We start from the raw sequence: 23,099 nt of genomic DNA, 5'->3' as shown, positions 1-23,099 counted from the left end.
GAGATGACGTGAAGGCAGAGCTGCGACTCTTCAGGCCTCATCAATCCTGCCACCTTGTGGACGGCGCCCGGTTACAAGAGAGGCTGTGAAAGTTCCTTCAGCGGTGGAGAAAAGCGAAGCAGAAAGGACAGTGCACTTTGGGTCACTTCTTTACAGCAGCAATTTCAAAATTTATTGAGAATGATTGGTTTTTGCAAATAATATTCAAGCTAATTCTTCCACTAAACATGAAGTTAGAAAGAGGCTCGTGTGGCCGAAGGGCCCACCCTAACATCAAAACAGGAGGCTCGTGGTTGACTGTAAAAATGTTTTATGATCAGTACTATCAACCAAAAACTATCTGCACAAGAGCACTTAATCTGCCCGAAACAAAACAGGTGTAAAAACAGGACAGGGTTTCTTTTTTTTTTCTCTTTTTTCTTTTTTTTGGCTTATTTAAACACATTTTGTTACAAACACAGGTTTATGATCATCAATATAAAGTCAGTATCATATTGAACAATATTCCCAATGAAAATAAACAAACCTCAAGCTTCAAGTGCGACCTTTTACAAACGTAAGACCCTTTTTGAAACTCGAGAGAGAAAATAAATAATATAGTAATATAAATTCATATATATGGTATACACACATCACTCTTAGATGAACAAAAACTAAAGTAAAAAGCGCCAATTTTGAAATATATTGATATACCCATATCTATGGCTTCATGATTTGCACGTGTGAATCAAGCTATACAGGCTAAATGAGGATTGCAAATTTTGTACACTCTGAAGAATACCCATATTCATCTGCAGTGGAAAAAACTGTTCCAGTTTTACAACGTGTAGAATGAGACAGTTGTGTGCAGATGCCGAAGACGTTGCTTTGGTATGACGAAATGAACACAGGCATGCAGTCCGGACAACAGAATCAGGGCACAGAACATCGTCGACGCACGGCGGGAAGGAGAAATCTCGCCCATCATGATTTGTCTCTTCGTTAAACTCGTATCCTCCTTTAACATGCTTAATCCGGCCGGTCGCATTTTCAATAATCTCTATCCAGATATCCTCTCGTAGGAACACTCTTGCAAGCACGCGGGCGAAATGTCATTGAGGCACATATTGAGGGGTTGATGGCAGACGTTTTTTTCCTGAAGTACAACCCAGTATGAGGAAGAAGACATACAGTACAGGGCGTGAGAAGAGCGCAGGGCTTGGGAGTCACATGCACACACACACACACACACACATGCATGCACACACACATCAAGATGTCTCTCGAGGAGGGGCAGAGATTTGTCACTGATAATGGGCTCCTTCCATCCACACCATTAACATTCATCACAATTCAACCCCATTGTGTTTCATCTTTTAACCCCCCCCACTCCCCTGCAACTGTTTGATAAATGGATCCGACCGAAACAACAACAATAAATAATACAAATAAAATAAAGTTAGTTGCCAGACATGAAGAGAGCGTCACAAATCGCGAGCTGGGTCCGAACAGAAGTGCAGTCCACGGCACCGAAAAGCAAGAGAGGCCTGACGTGTGAAACCAGCACTGGCTGTACATGTTTTCCAGAGTTACTACTTTAGCAATCGTTTTCCCTTCAGGTAAAAGAGCTAATCGAGCCGTCGAATCGGCGGCGGGGGACAGAAAGGGCTCTCCCCCCCCGATGTATTTTCCCCCCCCGCGACCTTTCGGCAAGAGGCCGCGGAAGCTATGAAAAGTCAGTCTTTTGAAACAAGAAAAAGAAAAAAAAAAAAAAAAAGCTTAGCCGGTCGTTCACGTCACGCAGCCCTTCATATTCACAATAATACCATCACATGTGCACGTTTTCAAAGTGTGACGAAATCAGGAAGAAAAAAAACAAACAAAAAAAACAAACAACCCCAACAACGGAAAAAAAAAAAAAACAACACAACGAGAAAAATTCAAAAGCACCTGCAACACACGGACTGAGGAACAAAAGCACTTCATGTATACAAGGTACTAGATTGTTTTTGGTTCAATATTAATCAATTAGTGTACATTAGTGATTCAAAAGCATGTGCTGAATATATATGTCGCCATCAATATCGAACAGAGACGTATGACGGTGAGGTCGTGTCCCCTTCCCCGCCCTCGGTGAAGATAAAAAAAAAAAAAAAGAAACAAAAACAGAATAAGCATAAACTGGCACGAGAGAAGGTTGATAAAAGCCCCATGGCTTGCTGTCCACAACAAGGCAAAGTATAAAAGCTTTTCTTCTTATACAAGATATAAAATATTAAAAAAAAAAAGAAAGGAAAAAAAAAAGAAAACACACACACACACGCACACAAAAGCTTGGCATCCAGCACTTAATAATTAATAATAGTAACATCAACAACAGTAATCATAATCCCGGTAACTATAATAATAAAAACACGTCATCTGCCACTCGGATTTTCATAATTTTTGCCAAAAACATGGAAATAATTTTGAGAAATCAACATTTAAACATTCGTTCATTTTGACACACAGAGACCCATTCTGTCCTTCCCGTTTTACACCCACACCCACACACACACACACACACACACACACACACACACACACAGGAGAGGGAAAGAGAGAGAAGGGTGTGACTTCTCAAAATGAGAAAACAAACAGGTTTTCAATAAATATATATTAAACTAAACACTAAAAATATCAAACTGTAAATTTTCAAGCACAGATTTTTTTTTTTTTCCCGATACATTTACTTTAATCTTACAGAGCCGGAGAAAGTAGGACCCAAAAGGAAAAAATAGAAAACGGGGGTCGGAGGGGGGAGAAGTCTGCATATACTGTGTTCAGAACCTGGAGTTACACGGCCGACAACCTCAACAGAAGGAGGGGGGGGTTGTGTGTGTGTGTGTGTGTGTGTGTGGGGGCGAGGGGGCGAGGGGGATAAAGGAAAACGACGGCAACAACAACAACGACAACAACAGCAACAACAACCTGTTTCCGGCAGCTTCTCTTTGGGCGTGAGAGGGCGTCTCTCTGACGCGTGAGGAGAGTCGGCGGCGTCGGTGCCGGCGTCGAGCCCCCAAACCCCCGAACAGAAACTGTCCGCTTTAGATCTCTGAAGAACGTGGTAGGAACTCTTGCATACAATTGAACCCCCTCCATCTCCACCCCCCCACCCGGCAACCTCACCGTGACTTCCGAACATCGTATGTACACTCGTGGAAACTCCAGTTTTTTTGTTTTTTTTTTTCTTGGAATGGATCGATAAGAAAACCGAGCGGTAAACTTAGGCGAAGAACAGATTGAGGGTCCCACAAAAAAAGGCATAGGCTATATAAACAGCAATCTGCACAAAGATTTCAGTGATTTCTTTCGTGTGATAACAGTCAGGAGGACATAAGGTATATCCTTAAAGGTAGGTGCGGTCACCGAGTTGTTTAGGTAAGTAAAGATCTGATTAAAAATGTAAACCACGGGTTTCAGGGTTTTCCGTAGGAGTCAGTTGTCGTTAAAGTGCAAGTCTGTGGCAGTAGGACTCTGCGTGGGGCCTCCTGCTCCTCTGACGCACGCAGCTTTGCAATAGATTCAGACTCTTCCCCCCCGGAAACACTTCACCCTCCCCCCCCCGATCCCACCCCCCCGACCCACCCCACTCTGAGCGATCCTTGGTTTCCACGGTGATTGTGATGGCGAACGTACAAAGGTGCAGGCTAGCGTTCGACCGCAGCCTCGGTGGCGTCCTCGTATAAAACCGCCGGACTGTCGCCCGAACCCCTCGAGGAGAACGAAAACAAAGAAAGAAAGACGAAGAACACTGCATCAGACGTAAAAGGAGGTAAGCGGAAAGAGCCTTGCACTGGTAGTCGCCGCCTGGGCCTCTACTTCTTCTTCTTCTTCTTCTTCTTCTTCTTCCTCTTCTTCTTCTTCTTCTTCTTCTACAATATCAGCCGCGGCTGAGAAGTGTGCGTCTGTGCATTGGTTACTCATTAAGATCATTGTCACGCAGAACCCTACAGCATTTCCGTTCAAAGGAAGGCTTGCCCACGGCGGGACCGACAGGTAAAGAGCAGACGCTTCTGCCCGAGATCCGAAGAGACCGTTTGGTCGAAGAGCACCAAAGGGGAGCTCGGCGGATTCTAGGAGATCCAGGCGAAGTCCCTCTCGCTGCCGTTCTGCTGCTCCCCCTCCTGCGCCGAGGAGTCGCTCTCCTCCTTCTCGTTGTCCAGTGTCGCGTGAGTCTCGGCCGCCATCCCTGAGTCCTTCCACTTCCCCCCTTCGTCCTCCCCTTCCCCGATCATCTCCCCGTCGCCCTCGACCATCATCTCCTCCTCGCCCTCCCCGTCGCCGTCGCACTCCGCCTGGTCGTCGTGGAAGCGGTCGCCGGGGTACAGCTCTTCCTCCGGCGAGATGTCGCCGCCCACCTCCCCGTTGTGATCCATCAGCGCCGCCATGCCCCGACCCGAGCAGTCGGCGCAGACGCCGTGGCGACGGGAGCCGTGCTTGATCCCGACGCTGGCGGCGGACATGAAGACGCGGCTGCACACCTTGCACACGTACTTCTTATCTTTGCTGTGGACCTGCAGGGCGGGAACGGGTTTAAATATCAGAATACAGCAAAAAAATGAACCGCAAGATTTTAAATTAAAGGCGGTCGTTTGAGGCCAAATGCATTTTTTTTTTTTACCTTAAAAAAAAAAAAAAAAAAATCAAAGTTCCCCCCGGCGAACCATTTATTTTTCAATATAATAATTACAAAGGAAAACGAAAAAAAAAAAAAAAAACGCGCCACAATAACATATTTGTGAACACAAATCTCTCGTAAGCATCCGAGGAAGAGCCTCATTTTTGCACGGGAGAAGAATTTTTTTTTGTGGTATACGTAAAATAAATCATCTTTTCTTTTTGGAGCATTTTCGGTGAGCTGATTTTTTTCAAAACTCTACTAAGTTTCATTACAATAGCAATGAATTCTTGTCTAATTTTTTTTTTGTCACAGCAACTGGATTTAAAATTCTCCACTTGAGGACGTTTTTAATCCTCATCCCAGAGTTGAAGGTGAAACGTCTTCAAGTGAAGTATTTCAAGTCGCGTTGCCACGACAAGAAGGTTGCGATACAAATTCACCGTGACCTGGACGACTGAAACTCCACAGACAATAGCAAAGAATATAATGGTAACTTTTGACTTTTAATATTCCATATTGTGTGCTCCATCTACTCCGGCTGTCCTTGCAAGGCGTCCCAAATTGTTATTTTTTTTAAAGCAGGAGTGTCAAACTCATTTTGGTGCGGGCCCACATACGGCCTAATTTGATGTCAAGGGGGCCGGAGCAGTAAAATCATAGCGTAATTACCGAAAAGTACCACTAAGTCCAAATTTTTCTTTTGTTTTAATGTAAAGGAGAACAGGTAAATTATAAAAAATCTTAATATAAATGAACTGTTCCTTTAAAAAATACATAACAAACAACCTGAGAGTCATAAAGAAAAGCACAATTCAACAACGCTATGCCTCGCTTCTGTCTTCTCTGTTCTTTGTGAATTTTGTTGTTTTTTCCACCGTTGCGATTCTCATAGCGGCACCGAAACTCGCTGCTTCCGCACCAAGCATGCAGGTTTCTTATCAACCTCAACCAACGAATAAGAAGTGGTCCGTTTTTCTTGGAAAACCCTACAACCCATGTCTACTTTTCTCTGTTTTTGACACAGACATCTTTCTGATGGGGGTGTCGGGTCCGACGGAAATGCAGGTCAATTTCTAACAATAAATAAAAACGCTATTTACAGACCCGAAGTTGCATTGCTGCCATCTGCTGAAAATTCGGAGTCACTTTGTGCCGTGCCGTGTTGCTAACGCTGACAAAAAACAGAGCGCCCCTAGCAGACAATATAGCAACTGCATTTCTATTTTAAAAAAAGCAGTTCATGATTTTTTATGTATTTTTTTCAAATTGTAGATTTATTTCACGGGCCGGATCGGCCCCCCCTGGCGTGCCGGTACCGGCACGCGGGCCGTACGTTTGACACCCCTGTTTAAAAGTATCATTTTAGCTATTAGCTAACTGTTAGCACTACCGTTATTATTAACATGAGATCATTTTCGCCTCCCAACCTGTCGCTCCTTCTCTCTCAGTCCGCCTCTTTCTAGTGGAGGCAGAAGGCCGCCTCGATTTGAGATCCGTATCCGGCTTCTGCGCCGGTGAAAGGAAGGGTTTCCTCGAGTCATCAGACGACAATCCGACTTGACTCAAAGGCCATAAATCGTGATTTTTTTTCTTGAACCTCTCGGCCCACGGACCCGATTAAAGCGGGGGGTAAACGGCAAAAGTGGACGGCGCGGACGAGGCCACGAACGGCTAAAAGCGACCAGAACCGGGTCACACCACGACAACGGGAGAGCAAAACAGAGTTTATAAAAAGGGTGAACGAATAATGTACGTTCAGATGTCCGTCCAAGCCATCTGTCTTCACCGCCAAATGATTTGTGTTTACCTTTTTTTTTCACAATAAAAGTCCCGGTCATTCAGTCCACTTTGCCAATTACAGCAATCCGGTGTTGACAAATGGCTGGATGGAACACCCGCTGCGAAACAGGGCTGGGTTGTTTTCCTTTTTTTTTTTCGCTCCTAACTATCGGCCCGGCCCGTTATTAGACCACGCCTTGTGACAAAACCGCTCGCGATTGGCTTGGCAGGAGGAGGCTGTTGGAAAACACAGCACACAGATGGGCGGTTGCCAGGATACAACAGTATCCCCGCGGTCCACGGTCTTCGTCGTTCATTCCCGCAGGGGGAGCTTTACATTTTCCGCGCTTGCGTTGTAAAACTAAAGACATAAAAAAAATCATTTCTGCAAATGAGCGTTCATTATAAGTGCCGCGCGCGTTCCTCCAAGAATACTTTTCATTATGCATGCACGTACCTAAAGAAAGCACGATGACGGGGGGGGGGGGGGGACGCGTTTATAGACGGCCTTTAAGGAACACTTAAAAGAAAGATAAAATAAGCACGCAAAAAAAAATGGGAAATTCACAAAGTTATAGAGCGCGGCGTTCTTTGCCGCCCCCCGACGTCGAGGCCGGGGAATTGCGCTCACCAGCGTGTGCCTCTTCATGTGTTCCCTCCTGGTGAACTTCTTGCCGCAGATCTCGCAGGGGTAAGGCCTCTCACCGGTGTGCGAGCGCATGTGCCTCTTTAGGATGCACTGGTGCATAGCAGAGAAACTGCAGTAGGGGCACTTGAACTTTTTACGGATCACCGTGAAGTCATTCACTGCAAGGACGGGAAAGAGAAAAAAAAAAAAAAAAAAAAAGGGGAAGGGGAGCAGGAGAAGGAGGAGGAGAAGGAAGAAAAAAAAAAAAAAAGATTAGTGTTGACTGAAGCTCTTTTGAATAAGAGAAGTCAGTTTTCAGTTATAACATTTAATTAGCAGCATGGTCTAGAAATGTACTATCAATTCCCATGGCCACCCCAATCCCAGTCAAAGCTACAGTTGCCCTGGCAACAGCTCTTCCTCTATACTAAAGCATGAAAGGCAAAGAGATACTATAAACACTGGCACAACAGTCAGTCTGCTTTAGTCGCTCTACAAGGTCTCTGCAAGGGACAGCACAGACGACACAGACAGACAATGACAAGAAGGCTTGTGGGGGAGAATAAAATCACACGCACACACACGCGCACGCACACACGCACGCACACGTACGGCTTAAGCACAATGGAAAAGAAATTTCGAACTTCCCACGTCTGAATCTTGTGAAATCCGACGAGGCAATCACCTCCGGGTTTCAAAGACATTCTTTTTTTTTTTTGTTTTTTTCCAGCACGGCTCTGGTCAGGTGAGGTGAACGCAACAGTGTGTGTGTGTGTGTGTGTGTGTGTGTGTGTGTGTGTGTGTGTGTGTGTGTGTGTGTTTGCGCGTCTGGTGTCTGGAGCCAGACGGACACATGAACCTGAGCGAGGAGCACAGCGGGCTGTACGATCATGATAGATCAGGACTGGAATAATAAATACACAAACACGGCACACTACATGGAAGCGTGGGTCAAACACATTTAAGGGTTGTGGGCTTTAGGTGACATTTTATAATTACCTCCTTCTGCACAGAGACCCTGATTAAACACTCGACAGCAGAAAAAAAAAACAAACTGCACAGCAGATTTAATCCACAGAGAACGGAGAGAACAATTAAAAGCACAAAAGAAAAACGTCAGGATCCGTGTGAGATGGTGTGACTCGCCGCTTGACACGGAGAGGAAAGAAAAAGAAGAGGGTTCCCGTTTTTTGGTTTTCCATCACAGTTTAATTTGCATAAAAATTACACGTAGAGTCTCGTCCGGTTTACAAAAAGCACGCACACGCACACGCACCTTTGTACAGTCCAGGATCGTACACACACGCGCACACACACACACACACACACACACACACACACACACGACACGTGCTAGACACGCTACAGCTGCGTTCGCTACTTCTCCCGGTCGCCTGTGCAAACTTCCTGATTCATTTCTAACTTTCCCCGAAGCGGTTCGGGCTCCCGGCCGCCGTGCGGTGTGCGCTACCTGAGAAACGGGCTTTCCGGTCGGAAGGGATTTGGCATTTGGGAATTTCGCGAACAACAAGAGGACAAATTCCCAACGGACACGGCTCTCGGTTTGAGAGAGCACGTAGAAATCTGTGCGCGGAAGGATGATGTATTAGGTGTGTTTATCCCCCCCCCTTTTTCGGGGGGGGGGGGGGGTATTTACATGAAGAGTTCGGGCGGGGAAACATCTCATCCTACGGGTGCTGCAAACTAAGACCGACCGGTCGTAAACTAATCACAAAAATAATTTCCAAACAGAAGTTCACGCCGGCTGCGATACCGGCCCGACTCCGTCCGCGAGCCCGGCTCGGCAATTTCCTACTTATCCTCCATCTTTTATCCGCCCGCCAGAGTGACGTCAGCGAACGCGTCCGGCCTAAAGGGCATCTGCTCCTCCGTCCCCACTTCCTCCTCCAATGCGAGGTCAGAGGTCAAAGAGGGCCGGAGCCGTCGGAGGGCCGATTGCCGTCCGGCTCCGGCCACTCGGCGACTCCGAGGCTCGGGTATCCGGGACGAAGGAGACGGACGGAGACGCGAGACGACACCGCCCGACCCCCCGCCGTCCCGAACCGATAGCTGTGCGTCGCCCGGGACGCCGCCTCCATCTCCGCCGGTCTGCGGCGGAGAAGAGAGGCGGATCGCGTCACGCCGACGACAAGGAGGATCTCCCGAGCGGGTCGGTAGATCCCGTCGGGAGACGGATGATCGGCGAAGATCTTCCCCGCCAAGTCGTCGTGTTTGCGGAGGCGAGTGCACAATAACTGAGCCCGTTCCCATCCCGCAATTCCACAGACGTCCTGTAGGTGGTGCTGCCGCGCTGAGGTTTGACCGACAACCCGGCCTGCGTTCAGGAGTCAGGAGTCTAAAGTTCACCCCTTGTAATTCGGGGAGTTCAGAGATAAACTTCTATTTTCCTAAAAAGAGGGTATCCTCTTCTGACTGACCTTCGAGTCGCTTCTTTGCTAAAGGGGCCTCCAAAGTGGGGCGGTTTAAATAAAGTCAGCTTTGCATATTTGTTTGTGTAGTGTCGTTACACAGATTTTAATTTAACTTAAATAATCTTTAGAAAATTATAATATGTCATATAAAACCCGGTGTATAAAGTAGTATCTATAAACACGGACTTTCTACGGAAATCCGGGCGCGTTTTTTTTTCGCCGGGGACGTACAGCGCGTCGGACAAAGCGGCTGGCGAACGACGGGCGTAAACGCGAATCCGCGTGATGAGATTCAAACTCAATTCTCCACGTTGATGCTGCAGTTATGATTCTCGAGTTTGACCTCTTCGGAGAGCCTCCACAGCGGAAGCGCGGCCCCTCCCTGAGACATTTCCATCCCGCCGCCGTTGCCGCCGCCGCCGCCTCCGAGCATCGCTCCCGCTAGCGACTGGCAGCACACTTTAACGTGCGTGGCCAGGTTTTTCTGCGTGCTAAAAGATTTGGCACAGGCAGGGCAGGTGTGCCCCCTCTCTTTGGAGTGCACGGAGGACAGGTGCCTGTGCAGGTCGGTGCGGTCTCGGAAATGTTTCAGACAGTACGCGCACTGCATGAGCTTCTTTTTAAAGTGGATGGTCTTCTCGTGGCGGTCGGCGTTTGACTTGAGGGTGAAGCTGGCGGGGCAGTGCGAGCAGAGGTAGCGCGCCGGCGCAGACTCGGCCACCGCGGGGCGGTAGAGAGACTGGAAGAAGTGGAGAGGTTGAGATGGAGGCTGGTTACCCGGCTGCGTGGGTTGGTGGAGTTGATTCTGCATGTTTGGCCAGTCCAGGGACAAAGCCATCAGAGACAAGGTGTGACGATACTCGTGCTCCCTGAGATGCTCCAGCCTGGTGAACAGCCGTTTGCACAGGGAGCAAGCGAACCCCTGTGAGGACCAGGCGTGAGGATCTGGCAGGACTCTGTCCCCCGATCCTCCCTCTTTGCCTATCACCGTCGGCCCTTCGGTCCCGCCGCCGCCGGCCGCCGGCATTGTCCCCGGCGCCGTCGAGCCGTCGGCGCAACTCCCCTCGACCGTCTGATCCCTCTCGACGGGGGAGCGGTCGGCTTGGAAGGCTGGACAGGCGAACAAAACGAAAGAAAACAAAAGAAAACCAAAAACTGAAATCCAGGGAAAGCGGCGACAGATGAATCCCCGAATTACAAAAAATATTATTCCGACTTTTCCGACCCGAATCGTACCTGTGCCGCAGTCGTCCGCGTCTTCTTTGTCCTTCGCGTCGGCCTACGAGCAGAGAACACCCCCCGTTACGTCACACACACACACACATTTCCGCGGTCTGTATAGAATGTTGTCCGGGCATGCAGGAGGCGTATAGGCCAGATAAGGCGTGAACGTTTCCGCGCACGCGCGATAAACATCGACACCGTCGAAATAAAGATGTGAAGACGGAAAAAAAAAAAAAAGAGGTGGACGACGGAGAGCGAGAGCGAGCGGCCCGGTGAGAAACAAGAGCGGGCGGTTCGGTTGATCTATGATAACAATATGATCCGTGCGCAAGTGTGTCAAACACTTATCCTGTCCTCTGCATCTAAACTCCTTCCTCCCGCCCCGTCTACTCTGCGCTGCCATTCCTTCACCCCCACCTATTTCAGAGGCTCTTCTTCACTCCTCCTCCTCCTCTCTAAGAACAGAACACCATGCACTGGGCAAACAGATGGCTTGTCCGTAGAGATAGGGAGGCTTGTTGGGAGGCAGGTCCTCTGAAATCAAACGCTGCTCCTAGAGGCTTACCCACACATGTATGAGCGTACACACACACACGCACACTGGCATGGAAGTCGAATTCACACATGGTCATACTGCCATACTCGCACACACACACACACACACATACACACGCGCGCCTACACACACACACACACTCTGAAGAGAACAAACAATTTCCTGGGCTGTGAAAGCAAACCTCTCATTGTCTGCTCGTATTGATTCTACCTTGCCCGCTATCTGCCATCTTTAAGCGCGCGCTGCCATTGTGACCAGGTGTGTCCTCTCCAGCGTAACGCCTATAAAACTACATCGCCGCTAATGTCGGGCGGCGGATCCGGGCCCGGCTATATTAAAAAAAAAAAAAAATTTGATTTTTTTTTTTTTTTTTTTTTTTTTTTTTTATGAGAAGGAGACAAGAATGAAGAATCGGAAATCTGGAATGGAAGACAAAGCAAACAGACAAACAAAATAAAATAAAAAAAAAAAAACGACAGCTCCCCCCCAAGTCCCCCCACCGTGCAACAGGAAATATGCCAGATTCCACACAGAATGAGATATTGAGAGGGGTTGAGCGATGATGTGCGTGGAAAGGGCACCGCTGAACAATAACCACATTAGCTCCCGCTTTTTCCTCATGAAGACCTGTGTTATTGCCCCCGTCTCTTACCCCCCCCCCCCCCCCCCCCCACACACACACACACACACACACCTCCCGCTCCACTCTCCATCACCTCTCAACTTCCTCCCGGGTTAGTTTGCCGGGCGAAGCCGCCCCCTGGATGCTCATATCTGGCCCGGGCCTTACGCGGATCAAACTTTAATCAGCGCGGCGGAGCGAACCCAGGGAACGGCCTCCGCCCCGCGGCTCGGCCGGGCTCGGTGCGCTTACCTCGGGCAAGGCGGACGACTCCGGGCCCTCGGGGGCCTCTTGCACTTCCATGTCCAACCCTTCCGGCGGGGGCGCCCCGGCCCTTAGACCGGGGGCCTCCAGGGGCCGAGGCTCGGCGGGGCGCAGCGGAGTAGGCGGGCGGTATGATGATGTCGGTGAGGATGGTTGCGGTGATGGCGGTGGCGGTGATGGCGAAAGATGAGGGAAGAAAGGAGGAGGAGGAGGAGGAGGAGGAGGAAGAGAAGGAGGAGGAGAGGAACCAGCCCCCTGTTTGTTATGAATAGTGGCCCCCGTGGCCCCTGGCTGGAGCATGCTGCAGTAGTTGTTGGAGCGGAGCCCTGAGGAGCACAGGAAACGAGTCTCACCCACCCACTCACATACAACTGCAACTCTGCTAGCAGCTGGCCACCAGAACACAACGGGAGAGAGTGGGCAGGGGGCACACAGTGGCTGCCAGTGCTGCACTATCAAACACTACGGAGAGGGGGAGGAAGAAAAACTCTGAAGTTTCACTTTCCAGCAGCCAGGGGAAAGGGTTAGGGCTTCTCTTCTGTCTTTCTCTCTTTTTCTTTGCGGCTCCTCTGCTCTCCTTCTCCTTCCACCCACATGCGTGCGCAGAGGATGGCAGAGTGTGTGCGTGTGTGTGAAGTGAGTGAGTAAAATGCATATAAGGAGAAGGCTGGAGGATCCTCTGTAGCGCGGAGGGCGATTGTTTTGGAGAGGTGCCATCTCACGGCTCCGGAGAAGACTTTCTGTACACGTCGGGTAAAAGGACGGCCGCACCGACTACGGAGGATGTTTACGAGCAACGGGTCGTGCGAAGACGCTCTCCGTTCCCCTTCGCTTCGATTCAAACACAAAGCCCGCGCCCGTGTCGCCGTTTATTTCGACACCATCCCCGTCCGCTTTGTCCCCGATTGCGCGGCCGAGCGTACAATGATGTGTGAGTGTGGGCCGCCTTTTGGAGAATGCGTCCAGCTATGCGGTGGGTTAGCCATTCACTGCCCTCCTCTTCACAATGGACAGAATCCGCACAAGCGCAAGGCTTGACCGTGGACAGATTCCTGGAATGTTAAACCACCGCGCCCGACACTCCCACTTACTGACAACACACACAAACACTTAACTCCCCGTCTCTTCCCCACCTCCGGCACTGACGGGAGGAGCCACATTTAGCCGGAGGAGGTCACGGAGGCCGGGACGAGCCACAGGTGAGCGGGAACGGCTTGTCAACAAACGCCGGCGGTTAATGGAACACCGGTCTCGGTTTAAGTTTTTGTCCATCTCGTGTCGCCGGGTTTTAATCTGGCGGTCTCGCCCGACGCGAGACGAGGAATGCAAATATCAGCGGGGTGAGTCACCGCGTGGTGACGAGATGAAAAAGAAAGTAAATAGGAAAACATATTCGCGAAGAACAAGCCAGCCGGAGAACAGCAGACGCACCGAAGAGACAGTCTTCATCACCTCCTTTACCTTGGAGGGCTCTTCAGCCGCCGCTGTGATTAAACAGAGCATAAACAGAAAGTGGAGCTTTGCACGCGCAGTCGGCGCGCAACGTTGCTCTTCCGCAGAGAACGCCGTGTCACAAATCCCGCGGAACGTCCTTAAAATCGATCGATCGATCGATAAACGGGAATCTCCGGGGAGTCACGGCGGAGCCGCCGGGCGCTTCGGGGTGAATCGGTTCTCAAAAGTAGACGAGCAGAGCGGCGCTAATGTCGGTGCGATCCCCGGGGGTAATCGGATGTTCTGTGCAGACGGCGTGTGTCGGCCGGGCCGACAGGTGCGCCGCGGGACGGTCCGGCGAAATCCGCCGTCTGGCGTTGATCGTCTGACGTGCAGAAAGGGGCGGCGGGGCCAAATCCCGATGATCTTAATTGGATCGGGGAGGCCGATCGTCATACGGGGCCGGTTCCACGCTAACTCTGCGCGCCGTGCACTTCGGAGGGTTTCCTCCGTGACCGGCGCGGAAGGACCGAGCTGCGGGGTTGAATCCGCCGCCCCCCCTTTTCCCACCTCAAGGACGAGCGCTTCGGATCGCAAAATACGAACGCTTCTCACTTCGGTCGGGGTTTTCCGACGTCGTTAATAAAACACGCGGAGGAAACAGGGGAGAACAAGGGAAGGACGGGCGGGAACTGCGTCGAGGCCTTCCGCTGCTACTCGCCGGTCAATCGGACCGGCTGACCCGCCGCAACTCCTCATCGGCGAGATCAATACGTTCCCAGGGTCTTAAACCTACATACTTTGATGCTTCACAGCTGAATTAAGACAGCGGAGGGGGGAAAAGACAAAAGTAAGACAAATACGGAGGGGCCGTAGGAGCCCCCGGCCGGAGGGGAAGGAGGGAGACGGTGAGGGATGGGTGTTAAGGAGGGGTGAAGGAGAAGTAAATGGGAGGGAGGGGGAGTGTAGGAAGGGAGAGAAAAAAAAAAAAAAAGGACAGGAAGGATGTTGAGCGGGGGTGAAGGAGAAGCAGGGGAGGATGCAAAAGAGGGCTAAATGGAGGGAAGGAGGCAGGGAGCGGCGATCTGTCAAAGCAGGCAGACCGATCCTCCACCCAGTAATCTGAGGTGCGCTGTTTGTTTATTTTGCGTCCTTATTTAGACACGGGGGACGGATCGGCGAGGCGGGGAGGCCCCGCTGACCACCTCACCGAGCGCCGTTTCCCCGGCCCCTATTGTGAAGGTGATTCAAAATAGGTTATGGCCAAACCGAAAAAAAACAAAAAAAAAAAAAAATCCCCGCGGTTCCTCCGGTAGCGGCCGACGCGCGGTTATAAAACTCATTCAGTCGCTTTTTCTTTCCGCGTCGGGAGCAAACGATTAACATTCTTTGAATTGTCACAAAAAAAAAAAAAAAAAATCTATTCATATAGTCAAGGCTGAGTCTATCTGTGTTTCCGTGCGAGTGTGTATCAAAAGCCTCTTCTTCTTCCTCTCTTCTCCGGGGCCTGTGAGGCTGTCTATCTGTGCTGTGACAGCATCTGATTCCTCTTTAAGCCAACAGAAACATCTCAATCCCACACACTTAACACTCGCACAAAAGGGGTGATGTGATGTGACGAGCGCGCGCGAATGCATGCGTCTATGTGCGACGGCAAATGTGTGTTTTGTTCTATTCAGTCTTGGCCCGGTCTTTTATTTTGTAGGTGACTGGGGCATGACTAGGCTCAGAGGTGTACCCTTTTCCTCTGCTTTTCTTCTGCTCACAAAGACAGGCAGAACTCGGGACAAAAGATCCAATTACTAGCCAGTAAAAGCAAAGAAACACAAACATACAAGTCACACACACACGCAGGGAAGTTCACGCGTGCACTCCGTCGCACGCACACACATACACACACTGTGTGCCCACACAGACACGGGCTGAAGCAAATTGACACTTACATAGGCACAATCGCATACACGTACACACACGTACATCATAATAACCAGAAGGCAAAAAGAACATGATTGAATCAAGGGGGGAAAAAAAAATACAAAATCTCAAATATGCAAAAATAAAGAATAAATAAAGACTTCATGGTTTAGAATTGATCAGAGCAAAAGGTTGCATTTGTAAAATAACAGGAAGCATTTTACATTTGAACAGCTGACACGTGAAGCCACTTTAAGACTTTTCTAATCTTGGTTCAATATGGAAAATACACTTATCCCATATTTTAATATCATTTCATAATGATGTGGTATACTGACAACATTTTTTTTTTTTTTTTTTTTTTTTGCCGGTGTGCAGAAACCCATATTTTATTACATGCGGAAATGACCGTTTTGTTTTTTTTTTTGTTTTGTTTTTGTTTTTGTGGTGCAAATATACCAGGTGAGTCGTCATTTTTACTTTGTTACTTTGCAACACGGGGCAACACGGCAGTGACCCTTCTGACCGACCCTCGTATGAAACCAGTGAAAGCGAATCTCGCACAATCACGGCTGACATGTCGTCACCCGTCATGGCATACCCGTTGCAGCACAACACACACACACACACACACACACACACACACACATAGATATATATATATATACACGTACATGCATGCCTAGCATACAGAATTATCCTGAGGAAATTCTCCAAAGCAAAGACAGTTGAATGTGTCCTTTTTTTTTTTTGTGTGTTTCCCAAAAACCTCATGGCTAGATTAATAAAATAAACTGGAAATGGAAAAGGGAAGTTACTGCTCGTGTGTGGGAGCGCGCAAAGTGTTAGGAGATTTTGACTTACAAGACAGGGAGTGTCCTCCCTTGGGCAGGTACTCATACAGCAAGGGGTTATCGTCTCCCATCATCTCGGCCCGCAAAGACAGCAGGCTGTTTTTACTCATCAGCGCCGCCTTCAGATTGGCTACCGAGGAGATGGCTCCGGCCGCGGCTCCTCCCCCGGCCTCGTCCGACTCGCCGGGACCCAGGAAGCCGGGCTCTGTGGCGAGGGCCTCTTCCTGTTTGAGGAAGAAGTCGAGGCGTTCGCCGCGGCTGTCCGAGCTGTTGGGTTCAGCCACGTCGGCCCCTGAACAGACATGGAGTAGAGAAGATGGGAGAGGATCTTACGTTCGTGTTTGCGCTGAGAAAACGATGATCATGCAAAACCAGACGCGGGAGGGAAATTCAAGCGAGGGTTTTGTTTTTACCACTCTTGGATTTTTGACTACTTGCAGAGGTGATAAAAAGGTAGTGGTCAAACTTGAATAAAAACCCAACTACCGACATTTTCCACGCCGTGTTTTCAGCACGTCACTGCTTTCATTCATCTCTTTCTCTTTCTTTCTCATCTCCTTCGCACAACTCGTCATCACCCGTCCACCGAAGCACAAGATCACAGAGAGCTTCAGGATGTCGGACGCGGTCGAAATGTGTGTGTGTGTGTGTGTGTGTGTGTGCATGTAACTACGCTTTCGGCGTCGTTGAAAGCGCATGGGTTTGCAGAGAAGCTGTCAGCAGAAGACATGACGCTGGAGGTTCCACTGTGCATCTGCGAGGAGACTGTCATGGCCACGCGGCTGACGACAGCTACCTTCAACGCTCTCAAATCCACACACACACACACACACACACACACACAAGCCCACTTTCACTGCCTCCTAATTGACATTTAACTGATGACAGGTTGCTTTCTCTAACAAAGACTTTGACAAAAATACGCGCCGCGCACATCAATGCCGTACAGACTTTGAAAAAAGATTTACTCGTCTGCACCTAAAATAAACACACTCTCAAGACTTCTGAGAGCTCGCGATTCGCCTCCAGGGAGTAAATGTGTATACATAATTACGTGCGATTGTACCGGACAGAACCCCCCCGCCCCCCGAAAGTCTTAACCCGCGGTTCGACGGGCCGGCAGCCGAAATCGAGGGGTAAAGAAGCCGGTGTATTGAAACGGGGAGAAAAGGGCAAAAATAAAGTGGGAGGATATGAAGAAAAATAACGGTCTGTGTTAATTACAGTCAGGTAGTGCAAAGTGATTCTTGTGCAGCCCCGTCCACGTCTGCTGCAAGAGGGAGTCAAGGTGACAGAGACAGTGGTTTGCCTCCATGTCTGGAATACCGATGGGTATACGGCACCCTCACAGCCCACTGGGTCAGTGTTTACAGCTCCCTCTACCTCACACACACACACACACACACACACAATCAGTCATTTTTCATGGTCACTCCAGATAAATGATCCGAGATCAGATGGACGGATACGTTCAGTATGCACAGTTGCACAAACACACCTAGATCTGAGAGTCGTGCCGATGCGATTGAGATATCGAGGGCTGGGGGGGAGAGAGATTGGGCGCGCCAGATAAGAATGACTTACGAAATAATCAGCCGGCTATCAACCCGGTAAGAGATGCAGGAGGATATAAAAGGGGAGATAAAGTCGTAGAAATTAAGAAAGGAAGAAAGAAAGAAAGAAAGAAAGAAGGCCTGGTGAATGTGGAGAGAGAAAGAGCGAGAGTGGCAAAAAAAAAAAAAAAAAAAAGGCAAGGGAGTGTAAAAAGCGGGGGTGTTTAGCTGTGGAGGAAGGAGACAAGATACATACAAAACACACACACACACACACACATATGAGCACGCATCCAAGCACACTCCCTCCTGCGCGCGCACACGCACACACACACACAAACAAAGTTAATTAAGGAGGGGGTGTAGGGGTTGGCGCAAGGGGCATGAGGTGCAGGAATTCATTATAGCTCTGCACCCTCCTTCAGTGGGCAGCCCGGCAACCACAGGAGTCAATCAATAACATAGATCTGCTGTTGGCCAACAACAAACACACACACATGCACAAACTGACATACACACGCATGGAAACGGGAGAGGTGGACAAATGGAAGGAGAGGAAGCGAAGGAGAGGGAGAGAAAAGAGGGGTGACCTTTGACCCCCATCTCCCTCCACTCATCTGTTCATTGGACAAGTGAATGACCCCTCCTGACCACTTCTCCCAGCATCCCCGGGACACGTGCGTCCGCAGATGGATCGCGTCCTCCGCCCCGCTCGCAGTCAAACTGTAACCGAGTTCGGCTCGCGCGCCGCAAATTAAGAGTTACGGCGAGAGTCGTCGCTTCACGTGCGTCGGGATCCTCCGTCGTACCGCAACGCGTGAAATTAATATCTTTGTTTTACACATTAGCGAGGGATTGTCCCCGTCCTGCTGTCGTGCAACATAAAGTTCTCTGTTTTCTGAGGATTTATCCACATTACCGAGACTAAGCATGAGATATTAGAAATTAGTATTCAGCTGACCACAAACAGGCTTCCTCCGCAAATAATCGGAATACACTACATAATCCTCCTTCACTTATGTAAGCTTAATCGGGCCGGCGTAGATGGTGTGTTACTTAAATCTCATCCTGTTCCGACAGATAAAATCATTTACCACACCAGAAACAGTCGCGCCTAATCCCGCGCACGCAGCTTATGGATTTCATCATATGAATGCCGGGTTTCACCGGGGATTTGTAGACACACATTTTTGTCGGGTCTTTCAGAGGCAATGGGTTTATCTGGAGTTTTGGAGACGCTGCGGTTACATCACTCGGGTTGTGCACATATGCTGATTGTTAATGTACTGGTTGTCAGGAGACAACCTGTGAATTTCAATGGCAGAGGGATATGCCTTTCAACAGCATGGTCAGATGCTAAAAAAAAAATAAAATAAAAAAAAAAAACAATCCCATTTTCCTCATCTCTCCCTCTCTTTTGGTTTTTCTTCCGCCTCACACTGCATCGGGAAGGGGAATTTTCATTTTCCCCGTCATAAAAGAGTCCGAATAATTTAGATTTCTGCTTTCTGAAGAGATCCTCCGTTTAATTTTGTTGCCATGGTAGCCAGGAACCCTTGGCTTCAACATTTATGCTAAATAAAACCCCCTTTTTAAAAAAGGAGAGACAAATATGTGGAAATGGTGGTTCTCTTTGTTCGTGTGTGTGCACAGACAAGTGATGCTGCAAGCTATGTGGGGGCTCGATTTAAAAAAAAAAAAAAAAAAACGACAAATAAGACTAGCTCAGGAATAAAAGATGTGTTAGAATATACTTAAAATATGTGTTGGGGGGCGGATACTGCGTTTATCATCCATTGAGAAAGTTGCACATAATTGCAGATAATAGACGGACAACACAGTTTTATGGGATTTGGTTGGGGCCAGTGGAGGGGGGGTCACTGTATACGTGTGTGTATGTGTGTGTGTGTGTGTGTGTGTGTGTGTGTGTGCATGTTTCACAAGGGGGGAGTCGTGTTATGAGAGCGAGTGCTTTGACGCGAACAGGAGGACAGCGAAGGCCCGAAAAGGGAGGGAAGGGTCAGGCGACCCGATTTGACCTCTGATCCTCTGTTCTGATTGTGCTACGCTGTGCAATGTGTGCGCACGTGTGTGTGTGTGTAAAATGCCTTCTTTACATAAAACCCCACTTCCGAATAATACAATTGTTTTCGCTCACAAATGAAAGGATGTCGTGATTCATACGTGCACAACCGCGACCTTCATGGACGCACTTTTTGAACACGTCCAGGTGCTCCCCGGCAAAAACACCACACCTTCAGACGACCAGAGACAGTAGCCACACACAATGGAGAGAAAGAGTTCGGGGCGGTTGAGCAATGAGTTACCGAGGCTTGTCGACCACAAGAGAGCTGTCAGAGAAGAAAGTAGGGCTTGTCTGCATGTTTGAGTACGGGAGTGCAAACAAAGGAGAAAGACTCTCACTATGCTTGTTTGTGTGTGTGTGTCTGTGTGTGTGTGAGAGAGAGAGAGAGAGAGAGAGAGAATTAGAAAAAAAGAAACACTCGCCCCAGGTTGAGGCCTGGTTAATGGCTTGGTCGGCCCGAGGTTGAAAAGGACAAGGCATTACAGGAGCCACACTGTCGCCAGACGCTGTATTTTCTTTGCAACACCACAGCGACATCCTTCCAAATATCTCCCCTTCTCCGTCACACACACACACACACACACACACACACACACACACGCTACATGCATGATTAGCGCGCTTGTCCCGGGAGTGGACAAAGTGGAGACGGAAGGTGGAACTGCTTCCTCAGCATGCCAGAGTTTGAGAGGGTAAAAAAGTTATTTCAGCTGAGAAGGGGGAGTGAGGCACTAAAACAGCTCAAGAATTCGGAGGCAATTTAAAAAGCAGTGTGGGAGAGGGGAATGAAAAAAATGCCGGGTTAAAAAGGAGGGAGGATGGAAAGTAAAAGAGGTTGTTATTCTCTTTCTGTCTTCCTCTCCCTCGCTCGCTCCCTCGCTCGCTCTCCCTCTCTTGTTGTTTTTAGGGACTAGCCGGGCCACAACCTCCAGGAGAGATAGGGAAGGTTGGCTGGTGTGTGTGTGGGGGGTGTGTGTGTGTGTGTGTGTGTGTGTGTGCGGACGGGGAGGCCGAGCATAAATCAAGCAGAGCCTGAAGGCTTTAAAGGAGGGAGGGACAGAGAAGAGTGGTAAAGGACAGGGGAAAAAAGAGAGGGAGATGGTGCTGCTGGTACTGCTGGGGGCTTCGGAGAAAGAGAGAGTGTGGGCGGAGGGGCGAGGAGGAGAGGAGCGATTGCAAGAGAGGAGGGGTGAGAGTTGGACGGTGGGGTGATGGAGTGTAGGTGGGCGGGTGGGCGGGCGGGTGGGTGAAGGGGGGCCAGAAGAGGTGAGGGGGAGGTTACGGAGGCTGCATGACGGAGAAAACGTCCGTGCCGAGCCGGCCGCTCGGTCTTTTTCATTTATCCCTTCCGTTATTTGACAACCGAGTAACGAAACTTTTTCTGGCAAAAAAAAAAAAAAAAAATTTGAGGGAAGCCGATCTGTGTTTTTTTTCCCGCCGTCGCTCAGAAGTGACCGCTTCGCACTGATATCAGAAACATCCCTGCGGCTGACCTCCTTCAGCCAGGCTGTATTTGCATGAGGTCTCAAACCGTCTCCTTCACGGCCCTCGAATCAAGAGGAACATCTTACAGGTTCATTCATTTCAAAGGTCACGCGATAGAGGAGTCGCTATCAGGAGACGGAGGGTGGAAACACACTCGCTTGGCATCGTTCGCGGTCCTCATTCATTCATTCGTTCATTCATTCATTCATGTGTTCTCTCATTGGACACGCGAGCATTCACCCTCTCATTCATGGGTTTCGGATGAACCTCCTGCAAGGACTGTGGGAGGAACCAGGAGAACCCAGGGGAAACCCGGGACTCTGCAGAGAAAGGCCCCCTTTCGGAGTCCAACCGGGGACCTTCTCGCTGTGAGGGGGAAACGCTAATCGCCACGACGCCCATACATGTTTATATCGACCGATAATTGGATTTGTCGCCGTCGTACCGCATGATATGAGTCAGAAAATAGGATTTGAATTGAGTTGAAATGGTTTGGCGCGGGAGGACGCGTGATCGTCTTTGGGACCGAACGTTCCTGGTGTGAGTCCCGGCTCCTCCTTCCCGCAGGATGTGTCAAAGTGTCGTTGAGCAAGACATTGAACCCCGAACTGCTTCCCCGGTGCCGGAGGACGGCAGCCACGGTTCATCCGTGATGGGTTAATTGCAGAGAACAAATTTCCCCACGAGGGATTGATAAAGCATAAATTATTATTATTAATTCAAATATTCCATTGGCGATCACCGCATACCCTCCTGAAGCTGTATCAGCTATAACTTAAAATATATACATTTTAATTATTTGCTAATCTAAAGCGTTTTTTTTTTTGAACACATTACTAACTAGCTAATATCACAATTTATCACACACATAATTTGACATCCGATCCCAGTCTTGAATACTACCAAGACTATATTTGGAAAATCAAATCCAGGTTAAAACCAAAGCATGTATATTTATCTTATTAAATAACTTGTTAAATCAAAATATAAGGGGCAGATTTTGATGTCAAAACGGGGCGAGAATGGGTTTTACGGAGCGGGTCGACGCTACGCTACAAAAGTATCGGAGCGGTTCTGTTGCGTCGGAGATATTTATTCACTTTTCTGTGCACAATGAGATCAACATCTCTTACGTCATACGTCAGAGTAGCAATTTGGGGAACCTCTTATTTCCAAAAGGTTTCAGAAGCCAAGTATGACAGAATATCATTTGTTATATATATAGATGCACAATTTTCATGTGTTTATGATTAATAGGCGCCAATACATCTGGAAAATGACAACTTCATTCATTAGCCTGAGCGGGGCGAGCGGGAGGCAAGAGGGCAGTAATTGGCGATCATGAAAATGCATTTATTTTATTTTTTTTTTTTTTGGTTTCCCGTCTTCCTGGGGAGACGAAAGTGCCGACACGTTCATTTTCCAAAGATGGAGGAGGATGAATCAACATGGCAATGCAACTGTGGTCAGGAGTCCTTCTCAAAATGAGCCCCCCCCCCACCACCACCACCACCACCCCACCTCTCCCCGCCGCCGCCGCCGCCGCCGCCGCCCCCGGGTTGCGGACGTAGTCTGAGTGAGCGAGCGAGTGAGACAAGGAAGGGAGGAAAAGAGGGAGCGGGTGAG

At 49.1% G+C, this 23,099-nt stretch overlaps 1 protein-coding gene across 4 annotated transcripts in view; it reads right to left on the bottom strand.

Moving 5' to 3' along the window:
- Nucleotides 1-142: 142 nt before the first annotated feature.
- The window catches only part of zbtb46 (zinc finger and BTB domain containing 46), a 68,980-nt gene continuing 46,023 nt past the window's right edge, over nt 143-23,099 (bottom strand). For 2 of the 4 annotated variants that reach the window (XM_086141771.1, XM_086141770.1), the window contains exons 4-7: nt 16,360-16,641; nt 12,136-12,473; nt 10,718-10,760; nt 8,236-10,591 (exon numbers count right to left, since the gene is read on the bottom strand). In XM_086141771.1, the coding sequence (XP_085997897.1) occupies nt 9,780-10,591; nt 10,718-10,760; nt 12,136-12,473; nt 16,360-16,641 (1,475 nt within the window). In that variant the 3' untranslated portion in view covers nt 8,236-9,779. Of the gene's footprint in view, nt 4,536-7,052; nt 7,229-8,235; nt 10,592-10,717; nt 10,761-12,135; nt 12,474-16,359; nt 16,642-23,099 lie in introns of those variants that run through there. The other 2 variants (XM_086141773.1, XM_086141772.1) reach the window with 2 other exon arrangements.

Source organism: Fistularia commersonii, chromosome 34, assembly GCF_037954325.1.
Source record: "Fistularia commersonii isolate RoL2024-O1a breed Wild chromosome 34, RoL_Fcom_v1.0, whole genome shotgun sequence".
In the NCBI taxonomy this organism is placed as follows: domain Eukaryota; kingdom Metazoa; phylum Chordata; class Actinopteri; order Syngnathiformes; family Fistulariidae; genus Fistularia; species Fistularia commersonii.
The sequence above is the reverse complement of the archived record's forward strand: the minus strand, read 5'-3'. Positions and strand labels throughout refer to the sequence as shown.